General features: G+C 38.9%; 1 protein-coding gene across 1 annotated transcript in view; it reads left to right on the top strand.

The window, feature by feature from the left end:
* The window catches only part of COL1A2 (collagen type I alpha 2 chain), a 39,940-nt gene extending 27,273 nt beyond the window's left edge, over nucleotides 1-12,667 (top strand). Inside the window, exons 32-50 of the mRNA XM_083859186.1 lie at nucleotides 398-451; nucleotides 1,013-1,066; nucleotides 1,175-1,228; nucleotides 1,331-1,438; nucleotides 2,413-2,466; nucleotides 2,560-2,613; nucleotides 3,517-3,678; nucleotides 4,396-4,503; nucleotides 4,944-5,051; nucleotides 5,988-6,041; nucleotides 6,149-6,256; nucleotides 6,466-6,519; nucleotides 6,858-6,965; nucleotides 7,627-7,680; nucleotides 7,829-7,936; nucleotides 8,346-8,592; nucleotides 9,008-9,201; nucleotides 10,865-11,107; nucleotides 11,715-12,667. Coding sequence (XP_083715312.1) covers nucleotides 398-451; nucleotides 1,013-1,066; nucleotides 1,175-1,228; nucleotides 1,331-1,438; nucleotides 2,413-2,466; nucleotides 2,560-2,613; nucleotides 3,517-3,678; nucleotides 4,396-4,503; nucleotides 4,944-5,051; nucleotides 5,988-6,041; nucleotides 6,149-6,256; nucleotides 6,466-6,519; nucleotides 6,858-6,965; nucleotides 7,627-7,680; nucleotides 7,829-7,936; nucleotides 8,346-8,592; nucleotides 9,008-9,201; nucleotides 10,865-11,107; nucleotides 11,715-11,861 — 2,073 coding nt within the window. The 3' untranslated portion in view covers nucleotides 11,862-12,667. The remainder of the gene's footprint in view (nucleotides 1-397; nucleotides 452-1,012; nucleotides 1,067-1,174; nucleotides 1,229-1,330; nucleotides 1,439-2,412; nucleotides 2,467-2,559; nucleotides 2,614-3,516; nucleotides 3,679-4,395; nucleotides 4,504-4,943; nucleotides 5,052-5,987; nucleotides 6,042-6,148; nucleotides 6,257-6,465; nucleotides 6,520-6,857; nucleotides 6,966-7,626; nucleotides 7,681-7,828; nucleotides 7,937-8,345; nucleotides 8,593-9,007; nucleotides 9,202-10,864; nucleotides 11,108-11,714) is intronic.
* The last annotated feature ends 402 nt before the right edge of the window (nucleotides 12,668-13,069 follow it).

The following is a 13,069-nucleotide window of genomic DNA, read 5'->3' on the forward strand; positions in this document are numbered from 1 at the left end:
TGTCCAAGGATGATTGAATTCAAGGGGAATTGAATTCCCTTTTCATGTGTCCAAGCAGAGAAATTACATGTGCAGAGTATTGCAGAGCTGTTCAGTGTTACAGTGTCCTCTTTAATTTCATGGGCTCAGCCCAGATAGCTAATTTTAAAGGCAGCCTGCAAAGTTATACAAACTATCCTTAATTTGAGATTTCAGGTGCCTTCCTTAGAAATCATATTTTGGGAAGTAAAATGACAGAATATATTTTGTTTTATAAAATCATGTATCCTTTATATTGAGAACATCTCAAAGAAAGTTAGTTACACGCCTTTCTCCAGGAGGAAAGAGAAAGTTTATTTAAAGTAGTTGGTCCTACTTACATTTTGTTTGAAACAGTGTCCTGTCTCTTTGCCTATAGGGTCTCCCTGGTGCTATTGGTGCTCCTGGCCCTGCTGGTGGTGCTGGTGATAGGGTAAGGCTACTCTTTGAATGAAAAAATGCCTTGTTGACACAGTTTACTCATGCATTAGTATTTGAGATGAGTTCCATATTAACCAATTCCATCTTCTTAGTTTACACCAATTCTTTAAGTTTTTCAGATTCAGGAAGCAAGGGCTGTTGGGACTATTCAGTGAAGCTTGCCATAGGACCCCAAACCTTTCTCTAAAAGGGCAGGGAAGAGGATGCACATCTACATGGCAGTAGGTTGTATCTGGAGAGCATTCTGATTCAGCCTTGGGCTGAATTTTTCCCTGCTTAGGTTAAACTCCACAGTCCTACTCGCACTGTGAGAGGGGGTTTTGATACAATGATGAATAACCACACGTTAGCTCAGAATGATACTTTATGCTGGGTGAGAATAATTAGAAATTATGAATACAGGGAGGATCAAACCCAGAACCATTTTCAGTAACATCCTCTGCACTCGAGACCCAAGGAGACTCACTGTATGTATCTGTACCACAGGAGCATTCCTGTTCTGGCTGCAGTGAGGCCATTTTCCAGTGTCAAAATGTTTTGTGCTTTCTTTTAGGGAGAAGGAGGTCCTGCTGGTCCTGCTGGTCCTGCCGGTGCCCGTGGTATCCCTGTAAGTAGTGATTTCTACAATTATTCCTGTGTCAAAGACATGATGTTCAGAAAACTGCCCTTTCAAAGACCATGCCAACCAGTCGTCTCTTCCTTGTCCTCTCTTTAGGGTGAACGTGGTGAGCCTGGTCCTGTAGGTCCCAGTGGATTTGCTGGACCTCCGGTGAGTTTTGTTTGCACTTTCCTCATACTGATGCCATAACCTTCCTCTATTTCCTCTGCAAGGTTTTCGAATCCTCATTTTTGTCTGTTTTTCTGCCCACAGGGTGCAGCTGGTCAGCCTGGTGCTAAAGGCGAGCGTGGGCCCAAAGGACCTAAGGGTGAAACTGGACCAACAGGAGCCATTGGCCCAATTGGTGCTTCTGGACCACCAGTAAGTGAATTGTGTCTTTGTGAAATGCATAACTCTCAACTGTGCCATGCAAGCAATATGTTAGCCTGAAAGCTTTGAATTCAGAAAAGGTAATGAAAGAAAGAAGCAATACTTCAAACTAGGCTGTGAGAAAAGTTACCATGCTGATTTTCACACGTCATGTAAATTTTATCAATCTATTTATGTGGGCTCAGATCGTGAGTCTGGAACTGAAATGAAGATAAACTAATAACTAATTTTCAACTTGCTCTGAAGATCAGCAAAATCACTCTATCTTGGACCATTCAGGGGGTGATTGTGGGTAAGTTCTGAGCTGAGGATGTTGACACTTTTCTCTCAAAGACAAGATGTGCTGTCACAGTCTGATTTTCAGACTCAGTCATTCAGAAGCATGTGTGCAAATTCGTCCATGCACCCATTTGCACGTAGACTTTTCGTGTGCTGAGACCTTTATAGCCCAAAGTTGTATACTGCTTCACATGCATATTGTTGGGGAACTGGTTGAAATGATGCAGCGAGACCCATGCACTTCAAATAGTATAAAGTGCTGCAAGATAAGGTGGCTTAGGTTACTTATTGTATGATTTTAGTAGACCAAGACCAGGCTTTTGCACTATGTGGCTGTATTAGTCACACAGTGGAAACAGAGGACTTGATGATTTTGCCCCGCTTTCACGTTTTGGCTTCCAGATTTGTTTAGATACATGTAACAATTAAAAGGAAATGAATCTGAATCATAAATGCCTTATGCAACTTTTCTCGAGCTTTATGACACTGATTTAAAATGTCTGCGAGAATTGAATACCCTATTATAGGGTATAGGCATAGGCAGCATGGTTTTGGGCCCAGTCCTCCTCCTGCTGGTGTAAAAATCACCCTTAGCTTTCACAATAGTGAGACAGTCCTTATTCTAAATAAGGACCAATAATCATCTTTGCTTGATTCATCTCTCTTATTCAATCCTTCCTACTTAGGGTCCCGCTGGTGCTGCTGGTCCTGCTGGCCCTCGTGGTGATGCTGGTCCTCCTGTAAGTCTTCAGGCTTTTAATACTGACATTGTTGCTTTTCATGAAGTTATTGTTTCCTTTAAACCTGATCTTTGTTCTCACATTTGTTTTTAGGGCATGACTGGTTTCCCTGGTGCTGCTGGAAGAGTTGGTCCTCCTGGCCCTGCCGTAAGTACCCAATGAAGAAGTCTAATGGGAGATAAGTCAGAGGGTGCTGTGCTTAGGAATAATGCTAATTTTGTTTCATTGATATGCTGATATGAATCATAATTGCACTGGAATAACCTCAGATCCTTATAGAATTGGACGAGAAAAAAAATCTATTTTTTCTAACTCCCAGAGTACCACCTATGCATTTAATTTGTGATTTTTATAATCCATCAAGCATCCCTATGCCTCTTGAAGTACCCAATAATTTGCAAAAATCTATGTTTATTTGCTTTTGTTCAAATCAATGGCTATGCAATTACTCATGATGGAGTGGAATAAGAAGGTCATATTCAATCTGCAGAAGAATGTTAAGGTTATCATATGTCTACATTTTCAAAAGTACGTGCAGTTCTAGCCCATCTTGAGCAGAGTAAACTCAGTGTGTTTTGAAATGTGAATATTTTTTATTTTTCAGCAAGAAATTCTCATTCTAGATTAACATTTGTAGTTTTTTCTTCTCAAAGGTGTTTCCAACCTTTACCAAAAGGCACTTCTTTTCTTAGATACTCTAGATTTAGTTAAATTTTAAATCCCGATATCCAAAGCAAATAACCCTCTTGAATTGGAAGATACTGAGTCTTTTTCTCATGGGTTTTATAGTTGCAATTAATGTCTCCAATGAGAGGTAGATCTATATTTTCCCACCAAATTTTGCCACTTTGACCTGCCCAGAGTAAAAAAAAAAAAAGCAGTCAAATAATTCTACTGCTTCCAGCTCTCCACTGCTAACAAAGCAACAGAAGCTTCAGAGCAGCTGATGATCTGCAAGGGACTATTTTTTTACATGGACTTAAAATGAAATTTATCTATGTAATCCCCAGGTCTATATTGTAATGGTATCATATTCATACTCAATCCTAGGGCATCACTGGTCCCCCTGGTCCTCCTGGCCCAGCTGGCAAAGATGGTCCTCGAGGTCTGCGAGGTGATGTTGGACCTGTTGGCCGCACTGGTGAACAAGGTATTGCTGGCCCACCTGGTTTTGCTGGTGAGAAAGGTCCATCTGGAGAGGCTGGTGCTGCTGTAAGTTACTGAGTATCACATTTCATTAAATATGATTCTCTTCATGTAAATGTTAGATTCTAAGATACTTTTGGTGTTTCTAAAGGGCTTTGCTACTTTATCCACATTTTTAACAAAGGCTTTAAGTAGAAGTTCCACTGAGACACAAGAAATTTTTTATAGGTATGCTTGACAAACATGCCGTAAAAAATGAACCTGAAAGAGTCAAGGTTTCCTTTCTCTTTTTCTTTTGTGGTGAGTTGTACCTTTCTCTAACTACAGAAGAAATTGATATTTAGTCTCAGAAAAGGAAGCACATCTTCTGCTCTGAAATTGATCCTCATGGATAGAAAAACAAAGGAACCTGTGAATGTCCATTTAGAACAATCTCAATTCATAGCTGCATCAAAAACTCTGATTTGTGGAGATCACAAGGTTAAAGTTATCTGCCTACAAGTTGACTTAGAATTATGCAAGTAAATTAATTACTTTTGAATATCTTTAAGCTTTCACATCCAGAATTACTGGCTTTTTTTTTAAGTCATACATATTTCTATCTTACTGAAGTAAGCACTTGTGTGAAATACCACTATTTTTATTCAACAAAAAATTATAGAAATTTCTTCTGTGATCTGCAGAAATTGCAACCAAGAATGAAATTTTCAGTATCATTGTCTGATGTGTATGTTACATTTATTCTTGTTTATTAATATAAATATTATTCTCTTCATGCCACAGGGTCCTCCTGGTGCTCCAGGTCCTCAGGGTATTCTTGGTGCTCCTGGTATCCTTGGTCTGCCTGGCTCTCGGGGAGAACGTGGTCTTCCAGGCATCTCTGGAGCAACAGTGAGTATATGATTAGTTAACTGCTTTAAACAAATAACATGCAATAAAAAAAGAAAAAAACCCACAGACACATGAGATCCTGTCTTACGGGAGGGCAGGGAGATGCAGATTATGCTGTTTCAATTGCTGTTGGAAACAGAGGATATGCACCTACCAGACCTAGATCAATGGAAGAAATTATGGCTTGTTGCAGACAAACCAGAATTATCTTCAAGTGAGCAATTTCTGAATGTCAGAAATGTTAAGAGGTTCCTAATAGTAACATTTAGAATGAAGGTAACATTTGATATAGATAGGTATGTTTTTTGTGTCCTAATTCTTTTTTCCTTCTCAAACTCATTGCAGAAAAATGTTTCTCTTAGATCAAGGCTAAAAGTTCTGTAAGACTGGTTTGTGTTGTATTATAATGTCACACTTTGTTACAACTGTTCCTGTATTAGGGTGAACCTGGTCCCCTGGGTGTTTCTGGTCCTCCTGGTGCCCGTGGTCCCTCTGGTCCCGTGGGTTCTCCTGGTCCAAATGGTGCTCCTGGTGAAGCTGGGCGTGATGTAAGCTGTCTTTTATCCTCTTCAGGTTGCTTTTCCTTTATTTTGATCCAAGTACAAGTACTTGGAAAAAGTGGATGGAACTGGAGGCTGTTCTGCTAGCGAACTAGTACAATGTCCTCAGAGAAAATTATATCAGTATTTTATAGAGATGGATTCCTATGCCGAACTAGGTGCTTTTTAAAGCATAAGTTGTGTCTGAAATACATCCTGAAGTCACTCTCAGAATCTTTTCACTTTTTAGTTAAATGCCAAAGAAGATGGAATGGGGAACATACATGTCTTTCATAAAAGTATAAAAAATTGCAGCCTAATCAGGGAAGCTTATTTGATAACCTGAAGCATAGTTAATACATTGTTAATACAAATCTTGCAGAGACTTTGCAGGATTCCAAAGAGAAGAGAGAATAGTAATTTTAAAATCCCAAACTTGATTTCATTGAAATTTTCTGAAGGAAAAGGTTTTTTTTTGGACACAGCCTAAGTGATGAAGTGAAATTAGCATTCATGAAGAAAACCATTTAACTTTGTGAAGTACCACAACAAAGTAATTTAGTTGTGGCTTCTTTTTCCTCCACTGGCATTTTTTATCAAAAAAAAAAAAAAAGTCTCAGTTTTAAAAGAAGGCAAGCCAGTGAAGACCACTACTGTCTTAGTCTCTTCATTTAGAGAAATGTTGCAAACCCCCGTAATATTTTTCTTTACTGAACTTTTAAAACCTAAAATATTTGAGGACCATTTTAGTTTTCTGAGAACATTAGTATATTTAAGGCATTTGAGATTTGCATGTATAAGGAAGAGGGTTTTTTTTTTTTAAGATTTATACTATTCTATCTCAGTATCTTCTTACTCTTACTGTAAGCAATTAGACTGACACACAGTTCTGTGTGAGATGAAAGCTGATGGAATTTAGTAAGTTTTCTCATGGTATTTTAATAGGGCAATCCTGGAAATGATGGTCCTCCAGGCCGTGATGGTGCTCCTGGTTTCAAGGTAACTTGTTTCTTTTTCTTTTATTTCATTGTCATGGAAGAAATATTCCAATATGTGTAAATCATTAATAATACAATGTGTCTCCTGTTGCATTCCTTTATTCCCAGGGTGAGCGTGGCGCTCCTGGTAGTCCTGGTCCCAGTGGTGCTTTGGGTGCTCCTGGTCCTCATGGCCAAGTTGGTCCTTCTGGAAAGCCTGGAAACCGTGGTGAACCCGTAAGTCGATGAGATGACGATATACCTTAACTTTCTGGATTAAGGTCTAAGAGGACTAAGAATTGTCTATCATATATACATATATATAAAGTATATCCCACCTCTACAGTGTATAGATAATTACTTCACTTTCTCCAGAGACATGTTGAGCATGGAACCTTCATAGAACAATATACAGCAGTGACATGTATTCTCTATTCTTGTTTCAGGGCCCCGCTGGTGTTGTCGGTCCTGCTGGTGCTTTTGGTCCAAGAGGTCTTGCTGTAAGTCTGATTTTTAAATACATTACTATATTGATGCAAGAAGAGAAAACATGCCTTATCAATAAGGACTCATAACTGTGATCAAGGGGCCCAAAAAGTAATGCTTAAGGACCTCAAAATATTTAGGAACTTAGAATCTCAGTTAGCATTCTCTTTTGTGGAATCAATCCTGAAGCTTTTGGGATTGGTACCCTTCCTGGATGTGTTAAGGCCATGTCCATTATACACATTGGAATATGGTTTAATATTGAATATTTACACTTAATTCTTGCTTTGACAGGAGAATGTCCTTGAAGGCTTCTAATATATATTCCTTTGATACCTATATCCCTTCCTAGGGCCCACAAGGTCCACGTGGTGAGAAAGGTCTACCTGGTGATAAGGGACCTAGAGGTCTGCCTGGCTTGAAGGGACACAATGGATTGCAGGGTCTTCCTGGTCTTGCTGTAAGTAAATGATTTTCAGGGTTTTGAATATAAAGAGCAAAAAAACCCCAAAATAAGATCACACTAGCAAGGAATTACATATGCACAATACAGCATGTTAATACCACTTACTCCACTCTGCACCTTCTTTCAAATGAAGAGTCATAGTCTCTTTAACATTCAACTTTTTTGTACAAAACAGCAAACTCTGGTGTTGGTATTAGGACTGTGACTACCATTAGTTCCCTTGAAGCTCAATTGCGTTTGGCTAACAAATAATTAAAAAATATTCTGCCTTTGTTTTTAGTATTATTTCTTATTTTGGCCAGAAATTTTGGAACTTACATCTCAAAAAAGCCAAAGTAATTTGTGAATTTTCTTCCCTTAAAATTTGGGTATCAACCTTAGGAATTCTGACTTTTATTTTAAAGCCTTCTCTGAAGATCAGAAGAAACAATAAAAAGAATTTTATAGGTTATCCTCTTAAATATATCTTGATGCTGTCTCTCCTCTCTTCCCAAAACAAGCATTTTATGCCCTAACTCCACTAATAAATGCTTTTAGCCCTAGGTTCCCATTCTCTGAGCCCAAATACACATTACATACAGTTCCCTCTTGAATCAAGCAAACACAAACATTTTCCACTGCTCTTTTTTTGATGACTGTGCATCTTTCCCAATAGGGCCAACATGGTGATCAAGGTCCTCCTGGTAACACTGGCCCTGCTGGCCCAAGGGTATGTGAATTTCAGAATATATTCAAATAACTCTAATTCTCTTTGTGCAATATATATGCATGCTCCCATCCAAATGAATCCCTTTTTTTTTTTTTTTTTTTTTTTTAGCATTTTCACTGTCATTTAAATTGTTCAAATTTCCTTTTAGGGTCCACCTGGTCCTTCTGGTCCTCCTGGTAAAGATGGTCGCAATGGTCTCCCTGGACCTATTGGCCCTGCTGGTGTGCGTGGCTCTCATGGTAGCCAAGGTCCTGCTGTGAGTATAACCTTTTTTTTGTTGCTGTTTTAACACATTTATGGTAGACTATAAGCCTAGTAATTGCATCACTTCAGAAGCCTAGCAGTTTAATAATGCACATTGTTTTGTTTTTTTAAAAAGTTATTTAATATTAGGGAAATGTTTAATAGACCTAAGCTAAAAGGTTTTGTTCATCCTTTATGGCGAGAGGGCAAATGCACAAAGGAGATGTGGTAGTCCTGCGCTGTGCATCTTCTTCTGTTTGAACCCATAGCAGTCACCACAGGACAAATCCATGTGTGCTGCCTCCAATTAGAGCTGAGGGTGCCAGGAGTTAACCAGGACTATGCATGTGTGGAAGCATTTTATTAAAGGCACCATATCTCTAACAGAACGCTCTTTGTCTTCTGCTTTTGAAAAACTTCAGGGTCCTCCTGGTCCCCCTGGCCCCCCTGGCCCCCCTGGTCCCAATGGCGGTGGATATGAAGTTGGCTTTGATGCTGAATACTACCGGGCTGACCAGCCTTCTCTCAGGCCCAAGGATTATGAAGTTGATGCCACTCTGAAAACACTGAACAACCAAATTGAGACCCTGCTGACCCCAGAAGGCTCCAAAAAGAACCCAGCTCGCACCTGCCGTGACCTCAGACTTAGCCATCCAGAATGGAGCAGCGGTATGTTAGTGCCAGAAGTTTGCCCTTTGTGGCTCTGGGAGCACTTCCAGGGCATTAGCTTTCTTCAGTGGAAGGCATCCTTGACCATCTGGCAAAAATACTAAATGATCAATGAAGAAGTTCTTTCTGCCTCCACTGAAAATAGATAGAGTTACACCCTGAAAAGCTCTTTTTAGATATTGTTGCACATTATTGCAATAATTTTCCAAAACAATACAAAAATACTTAACCCTTGCTTTTAAATACAGTTTCTTATACATTATCAATCCAAAATATCTGTATCCCACTTACCACCTTAAAATTGCACCTAGCTATGATATTTATGGCCTGAGTTCCTATATCAGACAAGTGAATATGAGCTGAATGCAAAGTTTTCTGAGTGAACCTATGTTCACATTTCTTTCCTCAACGGCAGGCTTCTACTGGATTGATCCCAACCAAGGCTGCACTGCAGATGCCATTAGAGCATACTGTGACTTTTCCAATGGTGAGACTTGCATCTATGCCAACCCTGACAATATTCCTGCTAAGAACTGGTATATCAACAAGAATCCCAAGGACAAGAAGCAGCACATATGGTTTGGTGAAACTATCAATGGTGGCAGCCAGGTAAGTGATGTATGGCAGGGCGATTGTTTCCTACAGTGCTGTCTGAAGAGTTCCCAATTCACTGATTCTCAGGAAGCAAGCAGATGAATTAAGTTCTTAGGGGAGAAATAAGAAAAAGCCAACTACCTTCTATCTAAAGGGTATAAAGCTCTGATTCTGGTTTAGATGAGTTTGTTAAAAGTACTTCTCAGTATTGTTCCAACTTTTCTCGATGTCTGCAAATGGTCAATTCAGCTGACTAGTGGTTATTGCTACAGGAAGCCTGGTCTGGAATATGGTACATATAAAGATAGTCCAGAAAATGTCTGAAAAAGTAAGAAAAACATCAATCTTTTTAATTGATATTTGTTACATAAAATACATACAATATTATTCATGGGAAGATATTTATATTACACATCACAGACTCTGAGTGCCTGCCACCATAACATTCAGAATTGTTGGTATAAGTAAAACCAAGAACTGCTACTTGCATGTTAGACACTGTCCCAGCAAATTGCAAATACAACACTTTTGTACAGCTAAGGAGATTTAATTACATAATTCTTAAATTAAATTGAGTTGATATTGTGATTAAGTGTCTAGGATGAGATTTAATCACTTTGGATCAGAACAGTCTAGAGTCCTGTTTCTTGGAGTGGCTAAAAATAGATGCTGTATATAAGAGTGAAGAAAACATTTGTACTATGCACAGACACTATTATATTTTAAAAAGTTTCAAAATTCTATCAAAAACAGTTTCATGGTTTTATGTAGCTGTGGAAACAGTAGACTCTCTTCTTGAACTTACCTGATCTTGTCTCTGAATCCATATAAACTGTTAACAGCATATCCTGGAACAAAACTCTACAGTTTAACTACATCCACTCATGTCTGGTTGTTAGTCTACCTCCTACTGCTTTTATTTCCTGCTCTTTAGTTCTGGAGGGGCAATAGAAAAGTGATTTCAGGCTTGTGATTCTTTGTTTTAAAGTTCCTAGCTGTCATGGTAAACCATGAGATAGAGTCTCAGATAGACATTACGTACCTGCCACTTGCTCAACTCCCTCTCTCTTCCCCCCAGTCCACCCTAGTAGAAGGAAGAGGAGAATCAAAGTAAAACTGGCATGCTGAGATAAAGACAGTTTAGTAATTGAAAATAAAATATGGTAACAATGGTAAATAATTATGATGATAATAAAAAGGTAAACAACAGGTGATGCACAATGTCATTACTAATCACCTGCTGACTGATATCTGACCCCCTTGCTTCCTAAACTCAGGTTGGCAACCCTTTGGGGTTATTTCATCCCAGTTTATATACTGGGCATGATTTTTTATGGTGTTGAATATCCCTGTGGTCAGCCCAGGTCACCTGTCTCAGCTGTGCTCCCTCCCAGTTTCTTTTGCCCACTTCCTCACTGGCAGAGCATGAGACATCAAAAAAGAAAAAATGTGTCCTTGACTTAGGATAATCAAGACTTAGCAAAAATCCCAAACATCAGTGTGTTATCAACACCATTCTCATTCCAAATCCAAAACACAGCACTGTATCAGCAGCTGAGAAGAAAGTAACTCTACCCTAGCTGAAACCAGCACACTAGAGCAGCTATCACCCATTTTCATTACAAACGTCCTCCTTTCCCCAGCAATACAACTGACTGGGTTCCTCTCTGTTTTTCAGTTTGAATACAATAGTGAAGGAGTGACCTCAAAGGATATGGCCACCCAACTTGCCTTCATGCGCCTGCTGGCCAACCATGCCTCCCAGAACATCACCTACCACTGCAAGAACAGCATTGCCTACATGGATGCAGAAACTGGCAACCTTAAAAAGGCTGTTATGCTGCAGGGATCCAACGATGTTGAGCTACGAGCTGAAGGCAACAGCAGATTCACTTTCAGTGTTCTCGAGGATGGCTGCTCTGTAAGTAATGCAGAAACCACAGGCACGGTGACTGCCCAGGCCTGAGCATGTCATTAGGGACAGAGTTGTGCTTTAATTCAGAATTAGATTGTTGGTCAAACCCACAAAATTTTGCCTGGTGAAGATACATAGCCTACAAACCCAACCATGGTAGATCCTTAACAAGTGGGAAGAAAGAGGCTACAAATAAATCCTACTTGTACTGCACATGTGGCCAAAAAAAGTTTTCAGAGGGACCAGATCCAAATTCTCTGTAAATGGAAGATTGATAAGAAAACAGTGCACAAGCTATAGGAGGGGCAGGATCTTTAAGTCCTGAAACAAGCAGGCAGAGTTCTCTTAGGGATCTTGTTAGATCAGTTCCCACTGATCTAATATCAGTGTGAATAATATGGTAGCTTGCATACAACATCACATAGGACTACAGAAGATTCGAATATATATTTTCTCTGTACTGGAGATCTAAATTGTTGGATGTGGGTATCTGATTTGCAAATAATAGAAGCAAAATTAATATGAAATTATTTCAGAAATTATCCATTCAGGTGGAACAATTCTTAATACTGTGAACAATGCAATAACAATTGCAATGAATCTTCTCTTACAGAGAAAGAACAATGAATGGGGCAAAACAATAATTGAATACAGAACAAATAAGCCATCCCGCTTGCCCATCCTTGACATTGCACCTTTGGATATTGGCGGCGCTGACCAAGAATTCGGTTTGGACATTGGCCCAGTCTGTTTTAAATGAATGAACTAAAATTAACTTAAAGCCTCTCCCAAACTATTCTCTTGTCATTTCTTTTTATAATGAAAGCTGACTCCTTCCATTTCTTCTGTTCATCTACTTGCTTAAACTCTGGGCAAAAGAGAAGGAGAAGAATTGATTGGAACATTGTGCAATGAAATTTAATACAGCCCCAAATGGACTTGGAAGTCTCTCAAGATTTAACACCTTGTTTTGGGAAATGTCAACCTTTGTAAAGAAAAAAAAAAAACAAAATAAAAAAGTCATGAAAGTTTGCACCACTTGTGGCCTTTGAATATCTTCCACAGAGGAAGTTTAAATCCATGACTTCCAAAGGTTTAAACTACCTCATACACTAAATCAAGACTGATCCACATCTTTGTAGGAACTTCTCCATATGATCTGAGGTACTTTCAGTTCTACTCGAAATACCGTGGTGCTAATTGCAAAATTACAGAGTATCTTGCCAATACTTGAACTTTGATGGTGCTAGTAGCATTTTAAGTATTGCTTCTCTGTTTCTTTGAAGTCTGTCTTAAAACTTAGTATGTCCTGTCTCACCCACAGCTTAAGCATGTGGATAATTTTTCTTCCTTTTTGTCTTCTTCCTCCAAAATCAGGTGTTCCTGCTTTCAAACTTCATTTCCATCTTCTAATATGGGTTAAAAAAAATCCCCATCATTTCTCAAAAAAAGAAAGAAAATGTATTTTGTATATGTGAGATGTTTAAATAAATTGTGAAAAAAATTAAATAAAGCATGTCCAGTGTTCCAAAAGAAACTATTTAATTAATTACTTGCTTAGATGCATTGGAGATTCTCACACCCAGATTTTAGAATACTGTTAGCACATTGCTGTAAAACATTTTGTTAAAGCCTCAAAAGGTGGCCTACAACTCTCTTGAGGGTGGGATTGTCTGCTTGACTCTTCATTTCAACACTAACTTTTGAGAAGTTCTCAAGAAACTCACTCAGTAACTCTGTGCCTCATATTATGAGAGGTTCAGAAGCAGAAATAATTCCTTCCTTTTTTCCAAATACTAAGTAGGATTAATGGCTGCAAAAAGGATCGTTTTCTCACTTAAAGGTGGAAGGAAAATGAAGCTTCTGTCTTTCACTTGAGGGCAAAAAGCTCCTTGCTAGCTATGCTGGCTGATGCTGTGCTGTAATCAACAGAACTGTGCCTGTGCACTTCAGAAATGATGTGCAGAA

Source organism: Zosterops lateralis (genome assembly GCF_965231275.1).
Source record: "Zosterops lateralis genome assembly, chromosome: 1".
Lineage (NCBI taxonomy): Eukaryota > Metazoa > Chordata > Aves > Passeriformes > Zosteropidae > Zosterops > Zosterops lateralis.